This window comes from Babylonia areolata, chromosome 31, assembly GCF_041734735.1.
Source record: "Babylonia areolata isolate BAREFJ2019XMU chromosome 31, ASM4173473v1, whole genome shotgun sequence".
NCBI classification, from domain to species: domain Eukaryota; kingdom Metazoa; phylum Mollusca; class Gastropoda; order Neogastropoda; family Buccinidae; genus Babylonia; species Babylonia areolata.
In genome coordinates this window covers 14,932,913-14,951,112 of record NC_134906.1, presented here as the reverse complement: position 1 = coordinate 14,951,112, position 18,200 = coordinate 14,932,913, and the positions used below count along the sequence as shown (strand labels likewise).

At 43.1% G+C, this 18,200-nt stretch overlaps 1 protein-coding gene across 3 annotated transcripts in view; it reads right to left on the bottom strand.

Annotated features, from left to right (window-relative positions):
* Window positions 1–18,200, bottom strand: part of LOC143275847 (uncharacterized) — a 62,419-nt gene that overhangs the window by 20,313 nt on the left and 23,906 nt on the right. For 2 of the 3 annotated variants that reach the window (XM_076580136.1, XM_076580138.1), the window contains 6 exons: window positions 16,246–16,257; window positions 11,166–11,294; window positions 9,560–9,655; window positions 7,091–7,186; window positions 4,883–4,978; window positions 2,997–3,149 (listed from right to left, as the gene is read on the bottom strand). In XM_076580136.1, the coding sequence (XP_076436251.1) occupies window positions 2,997–3,149; window positions 4,883–4,978; window positions 7,091–7,186; window positions 9,560–9,655; window positions 11,166–11,294; window positions 16,246–16,257 (582 nt within the window). The remainder of the gene's footprint in view (window positions 1–2,996; window positions 3,150–4,882; window positions 4,979–7,090; window positions 7,187–9,559; window positions 9,656–11,165; window positions 11,295–16,245; window positions 16,258–18,200) is intronic. The other variant, XM_076580137.1, reaches the window with a different exon arrangement.

The window sequence follows — 18,200 nt, the reverse complement described above, 5'->3', positions numbered from 1 at the left end:
CAGTACTGTGGTCACTGTTGGTGTGTAACTCTGTGTTCCTGTCAACACACAGTACTGTGGTCAGTGTGTAACTCTGTGTTCCTGTCAACACACAGTATTGTGGTCAGTGTGTAACTCTGTGTTCCTGTCAACACACAGTACTGTGGTCACTGTTGGTGTGTAACTCTGTGTTCCTGTCAACACACAGTACTGTGGTCACTGTCGGTGTGTAACTCTGTGTTCCTGTCAACACACAGTACTGTGGTCACTGTTGGTGTGTAACTCTGTGTTCCTGTCAACACACAGTACTGTGGTCACTGTCGGTGTGTAACTCTGTGTTCCTGTCAACACACAGTACTGTGGTCACTGTTGGTGTGTAACTCTGTGTTCCTGTCAACACACAGTACTGTGGTCACTGTTGGTGTGTAACTCTGTGTTCCTGTCAACACACAGTACTGTGGTCAGTGTGTAACTCTGTGTTCCTGTCAACACACAGTACTGTGGTCAGTGTGTAACTCTGTGTTCCTGTCAACACACAGTACTGTGGTCAGTGTGTAACTCTGTGTTCCTGTCAACACACAGTACTGTGGTCAGTGTGTAACTCTGTGTTCCTGTCAACACACAGTACTGTGGTCACTGTCGGTGTGTAACTCTGTGTTCCTGTCAACACACAGTACTGTGGTCACTGTTGGTGTGTAACTCTGTGTTCCTGTCAACACACAGTACTGTGGTCAGTGTGTAACTCTGTGTTCCTGTCAACACACAGTATTGTGGTCAGTGTGTAACTCTGTGTTCCTGTCAACACACAGTACTGTGGTCACTGTTGGTGTGTAACTCTGTGTTCCTGTCAACACACAGTACTGTGGTCACTGTCGGTGTGTAACTCTGTGTTCCTGTCAACACACAGTACTGTGGTCACTGTTGGTGTGTAACTCTGTGTTCCTGTCAACACACAGTACTGTGGTCACTGTCGGTGTGTAACTCTGTGTTCCTGTCAACACACAGTACTGTGGTCACTGTTGGTGTGTAACTCTGTGTTCCTGTCAACACACAGTACTGTGGTCACTGTTGGTGTGTAACTCTGTGTTCCTGTCAACACACAGTACTGTGGTCAGTGTGTAACTCTGTGTTCCTGTCAACACACAGTACTGTGGTCAGTGTGTAACTCTGTGTTCCTGTCAACACACAGTACTGTGGTCAGTGTGTAACTCTGTGTTCCTGTCAACACACAGTACTGTGGTCAGTGTGTAACTCTGTGTTCCTGTCAACACACAGTACTGTGGTCACTGTTGGTGTGTAACTCTGTGTTCCTGTCAACACACAGTACTGTGGTCAGTGTTGGTGTGTAACTCTGTGTTCCTGTCAACACACAGTACTGTGGTCAGTGTTGGTGTGTAACTCTGTGTTCCTGTCAACACACAGTACTGTGGTCAGTGTGTAACTCTGTGTTCCTGTCAACACACAGTACTGTGGTCACTGTTGGTGTGTAACTCTGTGTTCCTGTCAACACACAGTACTGTGGTCACTGTTGGTGTGTAACTACTGTACATGTTATACTCTGTGGTGGTGTACTGCATTGTGTTGCACTGGGTTGTAGCAGAATAAGTAGCGTGGTGTGGGGTGTAGTGCAGTATAGTGTATTTGTATTACTTGTTTTCACAACACAGTCACATTATTAGAATCATTATCAGTGTATATAACTATCCGTACAGATAGTATTGTGTTGTATTCTGTTGTAATGTACTGTATTGTACTGTGTTGTGTTGTGCTGTACTAAGCTATGTTGTGTTGTGTTACTCTATGTCACAACACAGTCACCCTACTGGAACCATGATTGTGAACAAAAGTATCAGCATATGAATCAATCAAAGAAAACCAAACAAACAAAACTATTTACAACAAAATGATGAAATGAACAAATTTATGTATACATTCTTTTTTTCAAGTAACAACAAATTTTCCAGCAAATAAATCAATAACCAAGGACATATTCTAAACAAAAAACCCAAAAACAGTAATTAAAAGCAAATGAACATATAAACCAGAAAAAATAAAAGTGAAATGAAACAGATAAACAAACAACAAATAAATATATTTCTTTTAAATCATTGACCTTTTTTGCTTCAAAATTCTATACCTGTGCATATCATACAAGGGTCCATTTAAAACACAGAATGAATAAACGAAACAGCAACAACAAAAACAAAAAATTTATTCAAGAGCAAACAAACAAATGTTACAAATAACATTAAAAAATAGATAATTATAATCCACTGCATATCATACAGTGGTCATTTCAGAACACTCGATGAATAATACAACAAACAGCAACACAGATTTTTTTTTTTTAAACATGAACAAACAAAGAAATGCATAAACAAATAAACTTTTTATTCAGTCCACGAACCATTTCCGGTGTGAATTCCTGTGCCTGTATGTATCATGTATCTTACACAGATCAGTTTGGAAGACTGAACGAACAAACCAACAGTCAGTAACAACATTTCATGAACAGATCAAAATCAGCAAAGAAATAAACATGGAAACTTTTTTTTCTTAATTCACTAACCAAAACAAAAAAAAATCTGCAAACAAAAAATCAAATCAAATCCACAAACAAACAAAAAATCAAAAGACAAAAAAAATCATGATAAAAAAATCAACAGACCACACACACACATACAATTTCAGTAAAACAACAACACACACACACATACAAACACACACACACAAGCACACACCCTAAAAACTAACACACAAAAAATTTACCCAGAAAACACACACACACACACACACACACATAAAGAAACTATAAGATAATAATTCCACAAGATGGAAAAAGGAAATCCACATGAAAAAAAAATCTGTAGACCTCCCCCTACACACACCCCTACCCCCCAAAAAAGAATAAATCCACAAACAAAAATCAACCGAACTCCCAAAAAAATCCATAGGGAAAACAATGTACATGAGAAAATAAAGAAAAACAAATCAATCAACAAACAAAGTGCACCCACCATCTGCATTCTGAAGTCCTGTGCCTGTGCCTGGCGGGCGGTGGTCAGTTCAGACAGCTGCATCTCAAGGGAGGTCACCTTGCTCCTCAACTGCGTCTCCTGGTCCACCGCCGACAGCCGGCTCCGACTTAGCTCCCCTTCCAGGTCCTTCACCTGCACACACACACACACACACACACACACACACACACACACACACACACACACAGACACAGACACACACACACCTTTCTGTCACTTCTCTGGTCATTCCCCCCTCTGTTACCTGTGTGTGGAAAGGCCATGGCCAAATCCATCAGGTGTTGACTTGTGATCCAGTGTTCACCAGTGATCAGGGTTCAAGGCCCCACTTCAGCATGGTGCTGTGTCCTTGGGAAAAGCACTTCACTCTAACTGTCCTCACCCCACCCAGCTGTGAACGGGTACCGCTACACTGTGGTTGGGGAAGGTACAAACAGTGGTATGAGAGAACTGGGCCCCACCTTGTGTCCCAGACACAGTGCACACAATGAACTGCCCTCATGGCCAGCAAGGGCAACGGGACCTGTCACCTTTCCTGTGCACACTGTGTGTCTCCAACCAGCCTGTGCTTTTGTCTCTGTGCCAATAACATTTTCTTTCATTATCAAAAACTACTGGTCTGTCAGTCCTCCACAGTTCTAAAAACCAAACTTTTTTCTCCTAAAATCCATGTTAAATCAAACTGACCATGACCCACTGATGCAGGCTCTGGCAGGGGTCTGGTTCCTGTCCTGTGCAAACTACAACACTGCTCTGGTGGATAAACCAAACGTAGGTGCCGTTCCTGTCCTCCCTTCGAATATTACCTCCCTTCTGTGTGCAAATGCAGCACCATCTTCATCACAGCCATCTTCCATTCCAGCATACAGCGCACCAAACGCTAGGTTTTTTCCTGTATCCTCTCCATCATTCAATTGTTCAAAACTAGTCAAAACTCACTTCACTTAAATGCACAGATAGACGGTTACAAGATAATATGGCAAGATTTAAAATACAAATCTTTGGTTTAAATGTCAACAGAAGATGGTTTGATACAGACAGCTCTGTCAAATATATTCCAATCTACAGTCCCCATGTGTTCACACAGCCTGGAACACCAGACACTTCTTTTGTCTGACTGCAGAAAATACAACGTCATACATTCAACAAGTGCCCTCTTTGTAGAATACAGCACAACCTTATGTAGTGATATATTTTATTCAGATGTTGTTATTAGATCACTTACCAAGTTTATTGCTGAAGCACCTAAGTACAGGAAGAAAAGACTCATCACAAGTGAATCTGACGAATAAGAATATTAACTGATACACTAAATTATCATAACATATAGCAAAAACTGGAATAACTGCTGTTTAGTTTTTCAATTTATATGCGATTTGGTCAGAGGTGTGTTCGAAAAGGAATACTGACCTACTGAAGTTGTTTACATATGATATATTGCTATGCTTCCATTGCAGCATCTTGGTTTCCCTTGTGAAAGTCATTTTTCAATGATATTAAGTGCCAATATAAGGCAAACTCCTATACAGTAGGTTCTAAAAGCCTCACACGAAACAATACAAATAGTGCATACTGGGAAACAACAGCTCATGAATCTGATATACAAGAAAATTACACAGACTTTCTTCTTTTTTTTTTTTAATTCTACAGCAGACACACTGTGTATGTGATGTGGTTTGTGCTTCTTTGTCAGTACATACTACATACTTCTGTTTTGTTGTGGCCATCTCTGATTTGATCAGCAGTTATTCCACCCTCTTGGCGTAACAGGTAAAAGAAGCTGCTGTCAATGAATTGTCAAACTGTCAGACAGTTCAGAACACGATGCAAAACACAGAAAACACCAACAGGACAAGGCAGCCCACCTGTTGCTCGTGACGTGACTGTGTGGAGGAGGCCAGTTCATAGTTCTCCAACGCCCGTCTCTCGGCGTCCTCCAGCTGGCCCCTCAGGTCTCCAATCTGAAACCATCACACACCTGGTGTCACTGTTGTCACACACCTGGTGACACTGTCATCACACACCTGGTGTCACTGTCATCACACACCTGGTGTCACTGTTGTCACACACCTGGTGTCACTGTCATCACACACCTGGTGTCACTGTCATCACACACCTGGTGTCACTGTCATCACACACCTGGTGTCACTGTTGTCACACACCTGGTGTCACTGTCATCACACACCTGGTGTCACTGTCATCACACACCTGGTGACACTGTCATCACACACCTGGTCAGCTACACCTGGTGACACTGTCATCACACACCTGGTGACACTGCCATCACACACCTGGTGACACTGTCATCACACACCTAGTGACACTGCCATCACACACCTAGTCAGCTTCATCAGGTACAGTAACACTGTCAGATACACCTGGTGACACTGTCAGGTATGGTGACACAACTATAATCTGAAACCATAGCACATCTAAGAACACTTTTAGGCAAGGTGATGGAACTATTGTTTTATTTTTGTGAAGAAAAACAATTACTGGGAAATGAAAAGTCTAACTGAGGTGTGGTGTGGTGTGGTGTGGTGTGGTGTGGTGTGGTGTTGGTGTGGTGTGGTGTGGTGTGGTGTGGTGTTGGTGTGGTGTGGTGTGGTGTTGGTTTGGTTTGGTGTGGTGTGGTGTGGTGTGGTGTGGTGTTGGTGTGGTGTGGTGCTGGTTTGGTGTTGGTGTGGTGTGGTGTGGTGTGGTGTGGTGTGGTGTTGGTGTGGTGTGGTGTGGTGTGGTGTGGTGTTGGTGTGGTGTGGTGTTGGTGTGGTGTGGTGTGGTGTGGTGTTGGTGTGGTGTGGTGTTGGTGTGGTGTTGGTGTGGTGTGGTGTGGTGTGGTGTGGTGTTGGTGTGGTGTTGGTGTGGTGTGGTGTTGTGTTGGTGTTGGTGTGGTGTGGTGTGGTGTGGTGTGGTGTGGTGTGGTGTGGTGTGGTGTGGTGTGGTGTGGTGTTGGTGTGGTGTGGTGTGGTGTGGTGTGGTGTGGTGTGGTGTGTTGATTTCTGCTGTGTTGTACTGTACTGTACTGTGCTGTGTTGTGCTGTGCTGTGTTGTGCTGTGCTGTGTTGTGCTGTGTTGTACTGTACTGTACTGTGCTGTGTTGTGCTGTGATGTACTGTGCTGTGCTGTGCTGTGCTGTGCTGTGCTGTGTTGTGCTGTGCTGTGCTGTGTTGTACTGTGCTGTGCTGTACTGTGCTGTGCTGTGTTGTGCTGTACTGTGCTGTGTTGTACTGTGCTGTGACGTGCTGTACTGTGCTGTGCTGTGCTGTACTGTGCTGTGCTGTACTGTGCTGTGCTGTGCTGTGCTGTACTGTGCTGTGCTGTACTGTGCTGTGCTGTGATGTACTGTACTGTGCTGTACTGTGCTGTGCTGTGTTGTGCTGTGATGTACTGTGCTGTGCTGTGCTGTGTTGTGCTGTGTTGTACTGTGCTGTGCTGTGCTGTGCTGTGCTGTGCTGTACTGTGCTGTGTTGTACTGTGCTGTGACGTGCTGTACTGTGCTGTGCTGTGCTGTGATGTGCTGTACTGTGCTGTGCTGTGCTGTACTGTGCTGTGCTGTGCTGTGAAGTACTGTGCTGTGCTGTACTGTGCTGTGCTGTACTGTGCTGTGCTGTGCTGTGATGTACTGTACTGTGCTGTGCTGTGCTGTGCTGTGCTGTGCTGTGCTGTGCTGTGCTGTGCTGTACTGTACTGTGCTGTGCTGTGCTGTACTGTGCTGTGCTGTGCTGTACTGTGCTGTGCTGTGATGTACTGTGCTGTGATGTACTGTACTGTGCTGTGCTGTGCTGTGCTGTACTGTGCTGTACTGTGCTGTGCTGTGCTGTGCTGTACTGTGCTGTGCTGTACTGTGCTGTGCTGTACTGTGCTGTGCTGTACTGTGATGTACTGTGCTGTGCTGTGCTGTACTGTGCTGTGCTGTGCTGTGCTGTGCTGTGTTGTGCTGTGCTGTGCTGTGCTGTGCTGTACTGTACTGTGCTGTGTTGTACTGTGCTGTGCTGTGCAGTACTGTGTTTTACTATGATCACCGTACAAGCAGACACGCACAGTGTGGGAGAGAGGGGGAAGGGGGGTATCACCTGTTTGTGGAAGTTCTCCCTCATGGAGTCGGCAGCCTGCTGACTGCTGGCCAGTTCCTCGCTGTCCTCCACGATCTTCGTGTTCAGGTGGGAGATCTGACACACAGCACAAAGACACTCTTCTGTCACTGCTGCTGTGTGCTCATGTCATATCTGTATAAGGACAAGCTTCAATCTACGTTTTCCAGGAAGTCTGTCAGAGTCTGTTCCCATGTACCTGTATAAGGAAAAGCCCGTAACTTTCTTTTTGAGGAAGTGCCTTGTTTTGTTCCATTGTATTTTTTATTTACCTGAGTGCTAGATGAATCGGTACCATAAGCAGCAATAATTTGCGTGCTTTGTAAATAGAGACAGTTACTTCTCTTTATCATTGTTTAACCCTTTACAATCCTACCCTCACTGTTTTTTTCATTTTGAGTCAAAAATCCACCAAGGCAACTATGTGTTCATTCTGTATTGTCTGTATATTCTATGTAGCATATTCCAGATTAAAAAGCTGTGCCACATTTTAATAAAAGCTGATTAGTGTTTGTACATTTCTTCTGTCACTACTGCTGTGTGCACATGTCAACTGATCAGTATAAGGACAAGCTTGAATCTACTTTTTCGAGGAAGTTTGTCGGAGTCTGTTTCCATATACCTTTATTTACCTGTGTTAAAGCTGAATCGCCAGCATAAGAAGTACTGACTTGAAGTTGTATACCTTGTACTGGCGAGAGAGTTACTTTATTGTTGTTTGAAAAAGAAACATTTCTATTTCACCAGGGTAATCACATGAGCAAATGTACAGGCTTTTTTTTTCCCCAACCCAGCTATTAAAGGGGGCAGGGGGGTGTGGGCGGTGGCAGGAGTTCAGGTTCATGTCATTTTGTGATGCAGTGGCTTTACATCATATGTTAATCACACTACTTGTCCCCGGTTTACAAAACTCCCCTGTGCATCACCTTTTCCCTTATAACATTACGTCACCCCAATTACATCATTTCCGTCCATAAATGAATCGCTTCTCCCTAATTATATAACTCACACAACAATTCAATCACTTTCGTCTAATGGCATCACTTTTCCCTTCATTATATCACTTCATCTTACTGACACATAACTTTCCCCAACAATTCAATCACTTTCGTCTAATGGCATCACTTTTCCCTTCATTATATCACTTCATCTTACTGATACATAACTTCACCCACACTTTAACCCCTAGGCTGCCTGCATGACGAGATAACTCGTCATGGCAAGCATGTATGCTTCGCTGCCTGCATGACGAGATAACTCGTCATCGAAATATTCTGACTTTTCCCTGGTTTGCTTTCACTTCCTTGGCAAAAATAGTGGTAGCTTTAGCCTGGGGAATCTCTCTAGAGTCTATTCATAGCTAGAAACCCCATCTACGTCATGAAGCAGTCCTTTATTTGAACGTTTTGGTTGGGTCACTGTCCAAGTGTTTGCCTGACTTCTCTCCTCGCTCGCTCAACAAAATGTCGGACTGACGCCGTGCTCAGGACATGCGATCGTGACGAACTAAATCAACATGATTTCTTTCTTTAGCTGATGCTCAGAAAGAATTGAAGCGTAAATTCGAAGGAGAAGATAGAGATGAACATTTATAGGACGATCTGATAGAAAATAAATGAATAATGAAAAGAGTGGCCAAGATGCGACTGTCAGTGAGTGATGCCGGCTGTACACATGTTAGCAGACGACAGATGACCGAATTAGCAGCAGAGCGATATTCTTGGCATGCAGCCAACGCGGTCTGATGAGAACTGAATCAAGTGACCGTGTGAGAGGGGTGAGGAGGAGGTGGGTGGAGACTGAGGGGGCGTGGCCTCACATCCATCTTATCACTTGGAGAAGTCACAATGTATTGTGTATCTATCTCTTAAAAAAAAATATATATATATATTGTGGTTGTTCTAGTATGATTTTGTGTTTGCAGATATCCATTTGTCCAGAAAATATGATGTTTTTTGTGCAAATTACCTGACTAATGTTTGTAATGAACAAGTTGAAAATGTGACAAAAAACAAAACACTGTTTTCAAAACAACAGCATGTCACTAAAAATACATAAAATGGGAAAACAGCATGTGTTTTGTATTCTTTATTCATTTACCTTTCAGAAAATATATACTTTTATGGGTCTTTCTCCAATAACAAAGAGCACAGAATTTTTGGAAAATTTATACCTGTTTTTTGTGAAAAAACCCTGGCAAATAGATTTCACTTAAATCTTATTTTCCTGGCAGCGAAAGGGTTAAAACACTTCCCCTCAACACCTCAACCCCACCCCACTCCCCTACCCTCTTCTCTTCCCTCCCGTGCTTACTCCCCCATCCCCTCCCCACACCCCACACCTGACACAAACACCCTAACACAGTAACATACACCGATCATGTTACCTCTGCCCTGCCCGCCCCCACCCAGTCTCACACCCTGACCCAGCATCATACACCGTTGCTGTTACCTGAGCTTCCAGGTGAGAGATCTTGTCGCTCCAGGTGGACTTGATTTCCGTCAGCTGTTGTCTGGTCTCTGACAGCTTCTTCTCCAGCCCCTCCCTCTGCCCAGGTACAACACCTTGGTGTCATGTCACACACACACGTCTACCTCCCTCTGCCCAGGTACAACACCTTGGTGTCATGTCACACACACGTCTACCTCCCTCTGCCCAGGTACAACACCTTGGTGTCATGTCACACACACGTCTACCTCCCTCTGCCCATGTCACACACACACGTCTACCTCCCTCTGCCCAGGTACAACACCTTGGTGTCATGTCACACACATGTCTACCTCCCTCTGCCCAGGTACAACACCTTGGTGTCATGTCACACACACGTCTACCTCCCTCTGCCCAGGTACAACACCTTGGTGTCATGTCACACACACACGTCTACCTCCCTCTGCCCAGGTACAACACCTTGGTGTCATGTCACACACACACGTCTACCTCCCTCTGCCCAGGTACAACACCTTGGTGTCATGTCACACACACACGTCTACCTCCCTCTGCCCAGGTACAACACCTTGGTGTCATGTCACACACACATGTCTACCTCCCTCTGCCCAGGTACAACACCTTGGTGTCATGTCACACACACAGTCTACCTCCCTCTGCCCAGGTACAACACCTTGGTGTCATGTCACACACACATGTCTACCTCCCTCTGCCCAGGTACAACACCTTGGTGTCATGTCACACACACATGTCTACCTCCCTCTGCCCAGGTACAACACCTTGGTGTCATGTCACACACATACGTCTACCTATGTGGCATGTGTGCAAAAATATGTAGGAATATATATACGTTTGTGTGTGTCCTCTGCCAGCCGTCAGGCAAACAATGCGTGTGTGTGTGTGTGTGTGTGTATGTGTGTGTGTATGTGTTGTATGTGCGTGTGTGTGTGTGTGTGTGTGTGTGTGTGTGTGTGTGTGTGTTGTGTGTGTAAGCATGTATGCAATGTGAGCTTGCATGCAGATACATACTTAACATTTCAGCAGTATCTCTAAGATAGCAAAAAAGCAAAACAATGAAACAGCAATTACCAAATTCATTGTAATATGTAACCTTCTCACAGATGTATTCAATATTCAGCTTCTACAAAGATGATTTTTTTTATTTTTAATCTCTACAGCAGATGTTTCATATATCATGATCTATCAACCCCTTAGCTAATACTGAAACACAGTAACAACAAGTGCAGTGAAACCTTGTGCATGACAAATCAATAAGTATCATTTTCACAGTAGTGTGGAATGCTGTTTTAAAATCAATGCACCTACACATCGTTCATTGTCGGAATTCATCCCCAGTTGTATAAAACCACACATTTGCATCAAACAGCAATACCAAAGAACTTATTCACACAGTCTAACCATGTTGTTTAGTTATAACCCAGCTGACCACAAAGGAAGCCATTTCAGGACTGAATAACCATCAGTTCTTGAAAACCAGTCCAAGAGAAACCAAAACAATGTTTTAAAAGGTCTACTTGCTGGGATTAAAACAGTCAAAAACCAAAATAATGTTTAAAGTTCTATCAGAAGACCAAATCACTGTAGTCACTACCTCAGTCTGAAGGGCAGTAACTCTATCATCCCCTGACAAGCTCTGGTCGTGCAGTCGCTGTTCAAGGGTGGTAACTCTCTCCTGCAGCATGTCGATGTGTTCCTGCTTCTCCTCCAGCAGTTTGGCCGTCTGCACACAACACGCCTAGATTGGTACACACTGTGCACAACATGCCTAGACTGGTACACACTGTGCACAACACGCCTAGACTGGTGCACACTGCACACAACACACCTAGATTGGTACACACTGTGCACAACACGCCTAGACTGGTGCACACTGCACACAACACACCTAGACACTGTGCACAACACGCCTAGACTGGTGCACACTGCACACAACACACCTAGATTGGTACACACTGTGCACAACACGCTTAGACTGGTACACACTGCACACAACACGCCTAGATTGGTACACACTGCGCACAACACGCCTAGATTGGTACACACTGCGCACAACACGCCTAGACCGGTACACAATGCACACAACACGCCAAGATTGGTACACACTGCGCACAACACGCATAGACTGGTACACACTGCGCACACCAACACCAACACCTGTGTGAAAGCCTCAAACTACCCTTCCCGCCGGGTTTTGCCCCAGGGCCATTCTGGCCAAGCCTTGAATGAACCCCAGGGTCATTGTGGCAAGTAAACATCGACCCCCCACCCTCCCTAGTTGGAAACCCTTTCAATGGGTTTAAAACTAAGCCTTTTGTAAAAGGAAGAGGGTCATCCTGCTACCCTTTACTAACCCCAACACCCTCCTCCTCTTCATTTTAACAGAAGCAAATGGTGGGGGCTGGGGGGGAGTTTAACTTTGATAGTCTATACTGATTCTAACCTGGCCAAAGTTATCCATGGGAGCAATTTCAAGCTCATCAAGAATGACCTCCCCAATATCCATATCAAAGTTGTTGGAGGAGGGGTGTTCAAATCTAAAACAAGGTGGGTGGGGTCATTTCTGACTAGCTGAAGTTTACCCATGGAAGTCATTCCAGGCTGGTCTACACAGGCCCAGGCAAATCAGGGTGAACAAGGTTTGGCCCTGGGGTAAAAATCAATGTGTGTACAAACAGACTACAACACCACTATACACATTGACATCCACAACACAAAACTGGGAACCCTCCCAGTATTCTGATCAGTAAACCATGTGACAATGGGCAATGGTGACAGCCCTGTCACTGGCCTGCATGATCAATGTGCTGTCACGTCTGTGTGTGAGTGGTGGCCTGGCGGTAACGCTCCCGCTCAGGATGGGAGAAAATCTGAGGGCACAGGATCGAATCCCACACTCACCAGAATTTTCTCCCCCTCCAATAAACCTTGAGATGTGGCCTGGACGCTAGTCATTTGGATGAAGCGACAAACTTTGGAACCATGTGGCAGCATGCGCTTAATATACGTAAAAGAACCCACGGCAACAAAAACTGTTGACCCTGGCAACATTCTGCAGAAAAGTCAACTTTGATAGTAAAACAAATACACTTGCAGATAAACAAAAAAAGAAGAAAAATTAAAACAGGGTTGTGCTGTTGATGCCTTATCCCCGAGGAATGCAGCACAAATTTCACACAATCTGTTAGGACAAAAAGCAATACAACACAATACAATCAATACCATACAATACAATCAATACCACAGCATACAGATCTGTTCAGTAACCATATAACAATGCCATGATGGCACACATGATGACCATGTCAAATGCTTCTCTCAGCTGCGTGATGAATGACTTGTCACCATCTGGTGTATGGCTTTACTACACAAGCATCTGTCACCATACGCCTAGACAGGCCCACTGACTGCTGTTACAAGACAGAAACATGGCAGTAGAGCTTTAAGGTCTCCTGCTGTATAAACCTGGAATTCACCGCATCTTTCAGTCTGTCACAGTCCCTCACCACATCCTTTGAAATTAATCCAAACACAGTCCTTTTCAAGTGGTCTACATACTTATGACTCTCCATTCCACATCTATTTTCTATCAATCAATATTCATGTCTTTCACAAACACAGACACATAATAATGTGTGTGTGTGTGGTGTGGTGTGGTGTGGTGTGGTGTGATGTGGTGTGGTGTGGTGTGGTGTGGTGTGGTGTGTGTGTGTGTGTGTGTGTGTGTGTGTGTGTGTGTGTGTGTATGTGTGTGTCTATGTGTCTGAGTGTGTGTCTGTGTATGTCTGTGTCTGTGTGCACAGTGTGTCCGCATGTGTCATCTGTGCCTGTCTGTGTAAACCTGTGTTCTTGTGTGTTTAAAGTTACTGATGTTTTATGGTAAAGCCCTTTTAGAAGTCTGAAAGTACTATCTAAATTTACTGTTATTATTATCATCATACATAATGCTGATCTGTTACAAGTATTTTACTACTGATAATAACAATTTTTTTAGTAGTGTTCTAAAGTCATACTTGAAGTTAAAACGGAATCTGGATTGTTCAATATTATCAAAATGCATCCACTATCTAATGAAAAATCAATGAATGAAAGCCAGTATGTACATGTTAGCAGACACAAAGAGGCGTGGGGGAGAGGGGGTTGGGGGTCAGGGCTTAAGGTCAAGGTCAGCATTATGTACAGAGGGAGCATGACATCAAAATATTGCAGGGAGCAAACTGTAAAGTATCTTTAATATTTTTACACGCACAGCCACATTTTCAGCACGGAGTATAAAATGAAGAGCATTAGTATGTGATTAAGACTGCTCGCACACATGCATGCATGCACGTGCGCGCACATACACACACACACACACGAACACATAAACTAAAATGCACAGATACATTTTGCAGCAAATATTGCTAAAATTAAGCAACTACGCACAATTAATATATGCATGTAAAAAGACTCACACGTACACATCCACACATACAAAATCAAACAAATACATTTCAAAGCAAACAATGTCAAAATCACACAGCTACACCCAGTTTATGTATGTGATATAAAAATCAGCCACAAACACACAAAGAATCAATCAGCAGTGGAGCTGATGAACACTAAACAGAATATTACATAACAAACTGAAATATGTCAGATAGGTAAGAGAATTAAGAAGGTAACAAATTAACACAAATGTAACATAACACACAGTGTGTGTGTGTGTGTGTGTGTGTGTGAGCACGCATGCACATGCAAGTGTGTGTGTGTGTGTGTGTGTGTGTGTGTGTGTGTGTGTGTGTGTGTGTGTGTGTGTGAGCATGAGTGTGTAAGGGGGGTGAGGTGGAGGAAGTGAGCAAGTTGTAAGGGATGTTACACTGTTTTCCTGAATTTGAAATAGTATTTTTTAGTAAGTTTATATTTCTAATGTTTTCAAAAGAAAACATTTCTGTACTTTATTCATACTACATGTCATATTAAACATGCTTAGAGCTGCAGGTTAATGGCTATCAAAATACACATTAGTAGTAGTAGTAGTACAGATATAATGATAAACACAAGATAAGTAGCAATAACTAGTGAGAAAGTCTACTTTGCTCACAAACAAGGAAGAAGAAAGAAAAAAACGGAAAACAAACAAACAAACAACAACAACAACAAAAAACAAACAAACAAAAACCCAGTAAAGGAAGAAAGTATGAAAGAAGCAAACAATGCTAAACTTCAAAAACTTCAGAATTAAAGAGTTCTCACAATGTAATTTCTACACCCACTTGCACTCTAACTGGGAACAACAAAACAAAACTAAATGAAACAAAACTAAACAAACAACAACGAAAATCCCCACATCATACAGCCGTATCATTGACGCCAAATCAAACAAAAAATGGCCTAAATAATTTTCCAACTTTTTTTTTTTAAACAATAAAAACAAACTGAAAAAGAATAAAAACTTCAGAATGTCCACATTCAATTCAGGGCCCAAGATCTCTGTCACAAGGGTTGGAGTCAGGGATTGTTGCAAAACTGAAACCATTGTGGGCAGGGCTTGGGGGCCCCTCAACAGAAGTGTGTGTCTTAATACCAAAACTAAGCAAAATAATGGCAAAAAAAAAGGAGAGTTTTTTAATCACCTAATTGCCAATACCTAAATCCTTAAAATACAGAAATACTCCCAAACAGTTGCTCTGATTTTGTCAACATTCTGATTATTGGCCATTTAACAGATGTGAGTGTCTCAATACAAAAAATATGTAAAATAATGGCAAAAAGAAATGTTTTAATCTCCAAATTGCCAATACTGAAATCCATATAATACAGAAATACTCCTGAATAGCTGCTATGATTTTGCCAACAGTCTGGTATTTGCCAATATTCCTTATGACCCCGGTACACTTGGTAATAAAGACATATTCTATTCTGTTCTATTCTATTATTGGATTTTAAAAAAAATTTCTTCTTACAACTAAAACCACATCAAACGTAACAACTTTGTTTTTCTTTAAACTGAAAACGCAACAAGCCATATCAAGAAAAGCACAAAGCAAGGATAAAACTGTACTATAACATTTTTTTTTTTTTTTTTAAGGCAAGAAAGCAAAATCAGAACAAATCATGACGCTGTATGAAAATATATCTGCTTGGGGAAAAAATGAACAAGGATTAATACACATCAGATTTCTATTTTTCGTCTTTTTCTGTGTTTTTCTACTTGAAAATACAAAACATATGAACAGCTAAAATTATCAAGACATCAAGATAGAGTCCTGAAGACAAAAAAGAAAAGAAAAAAAGAAAAGAAACCAACAACAAAACAAACTAACGAAAAGCACTGGAAAGCAGTGCTACAAAAATAACTCAGATGGAAAAGAACTGAATCCAGAAAGCAAGGGAGGAAACTATCTCTCTTTTTATTTTTTGGCTTTTTCTTTTTCTTTTTCAATGTTGCACAAATTATCATCCTGGATAAAAAATTTAAAAAAAAAAAATCTGTGTACAAAATTTGATGCAAAAAACATTCTGGTAGCAGGTCAGATTTACAGGTTCTACACAAACACACACACACCAATGACAACAGCGTAGGGGGGCGGAGGGTTGGAGGGAGAGAGGGGGGCGGAGGGAGAGAGGGGGGCGGAGGGTTGGAGGGAGAGAGGGGGGCGGAGGGGCATGGTACAATGATGACAAAGTCTCACCTGTTGAGCGGCCTGAATGAAACAGAAGGTGAAAAACAGACACACCACCACAGTGAATAATACACCACTGAGCAGTGAACACCTGCACCATAGAGGAGGTGAACACCAACACACATCAGGAAGCACACCCACACATCTGGCACCATGCACACACACAGACACAGACACATACACACACAGAGACACAGACACACACAGAGACAGACACACAGACACACACACATTATTCTGCACACCATGCACAGTAAAATAAAAAAATAAAGTAGGTCAGTTGCTTCTGGCCTGTAAGGCACATCACTCCCAGAAATTAAAAACAAAATGCTGGAAAAAATCCCAACCTGAACCAAGAGTAAAACTGGTCAGATTACATACAGTCCATCACCCGTCACAACAATCCTTTATCAAATCATTTGATTTAACAAGTGCCTTTGATAAAGAGTGACATTAGTTATTCCTTGTTTTAAAATCCTTTGGAAGGCAGTTTTCATTTTTCGTATACATATATGTGTACCTGCCTTTGAATCAACTAGTCTGACATACATGGTATGTCCGTCAGTTACAACAATCCCTTATAAAATGATTTGAAATATGTGCCTTTGACTAAGAGCGGTAACAGTTCATAACAGCAGTAACAGTACATATTCATTCTTCAATAATCCTTTGGAGCATAGTGCACCTGCTTCAGTGAGGTATATCACCACAGTACAGTGGCATGCACTCCCCCCCCCCCCCCCCCCCCCACTGCCCCCGCCCCCTCCTCCCCCTTTCCCATCCTCACTCTTTCTTGTTCTGTCTTCAAGTGTATTTTCGTTTCATTATAAAAATGGATTTTTCTACACAATTTTGCAGTGTTAACTCTTTTCATTAGTTTTGTTGCTGTTCAGTTTATCACCTCATCCAAACACCTTGCAGCCAGACCATCTCTCAGAGACCTCAGTTTATCACCTCATCCAAACACCTTGCAGCCAGACCATCTCTCAGAGACCTCAGTTTATCACCTCATCCAAACACCTTGCAGCCAGACCATCTCTCAGAGACCTCAGTTTATCACCTCATCCAAACACCTTGCAGCCAGACCATCTCTCAGAGACCTCAGTTTATCACCTCATCCAAACACCTTGCAGCCAGACCATCTCTCAGAGACCTCAGTTTATCACCTCATCCAAACACCTTGCAGCCAGACCATCTCTCAGAGACCTCAGTTTATCACCTCATCCAAACACCTTGCAGCCAGACCATCTCTCAGAGACCTCAGTTTATCACCTCATCCAAACACCTTGCAGCCACACCATCTCTCAGAGACCTCAGTTTATCACCTCATCCAAACACCTTGCAGCCAGACCATCTCTCAGAGACCTCAGTTTATCACCTCATCCAAACACCTTGCAGCCAGACCATCTCTCAGAGACCTCAGTTTATCATCTCATCCAAACACCTTGCAGCCAGACCATCTCTCAGAGACCTCAGTTTATCACCTCATCCAAACACCTTGCAGCCAGACCATCTCTCAGAGACCTCAGTTTATCACCTCATCCAAACACCTTGCAGCCAGACCATCTCTCAGAGACCTCAGTTTATCACCTCATCCAAACACCTTGCAGCCAGACCATCTCTCAGAGACCTCAGTTTATCACCTCATCCAAACACCTTGCAGCCAGACCATCTCTCAGAGACCTCAGTTTATCACCTCATCCAAACACCTTGCAGCCAGACCATCTCTCAGAGACCTCAGTTTATCACCTCATCCAAACACCTTGCAGCCAGACCATCTCTCAAGGTCAAGGTGAGGGGGGGTAAAAAAAAACATGGTCTGCATATGGGAATCAAACCTGCAGACACTTTCCTCTTCATCACAGGCATTACCACAAAGCCACTGTTCCACATACCATGAAATGTAAACCATGTAACGCAACTAAACAATTCAATGAACCAGATGCTGGGCTATTTCAAAAGAG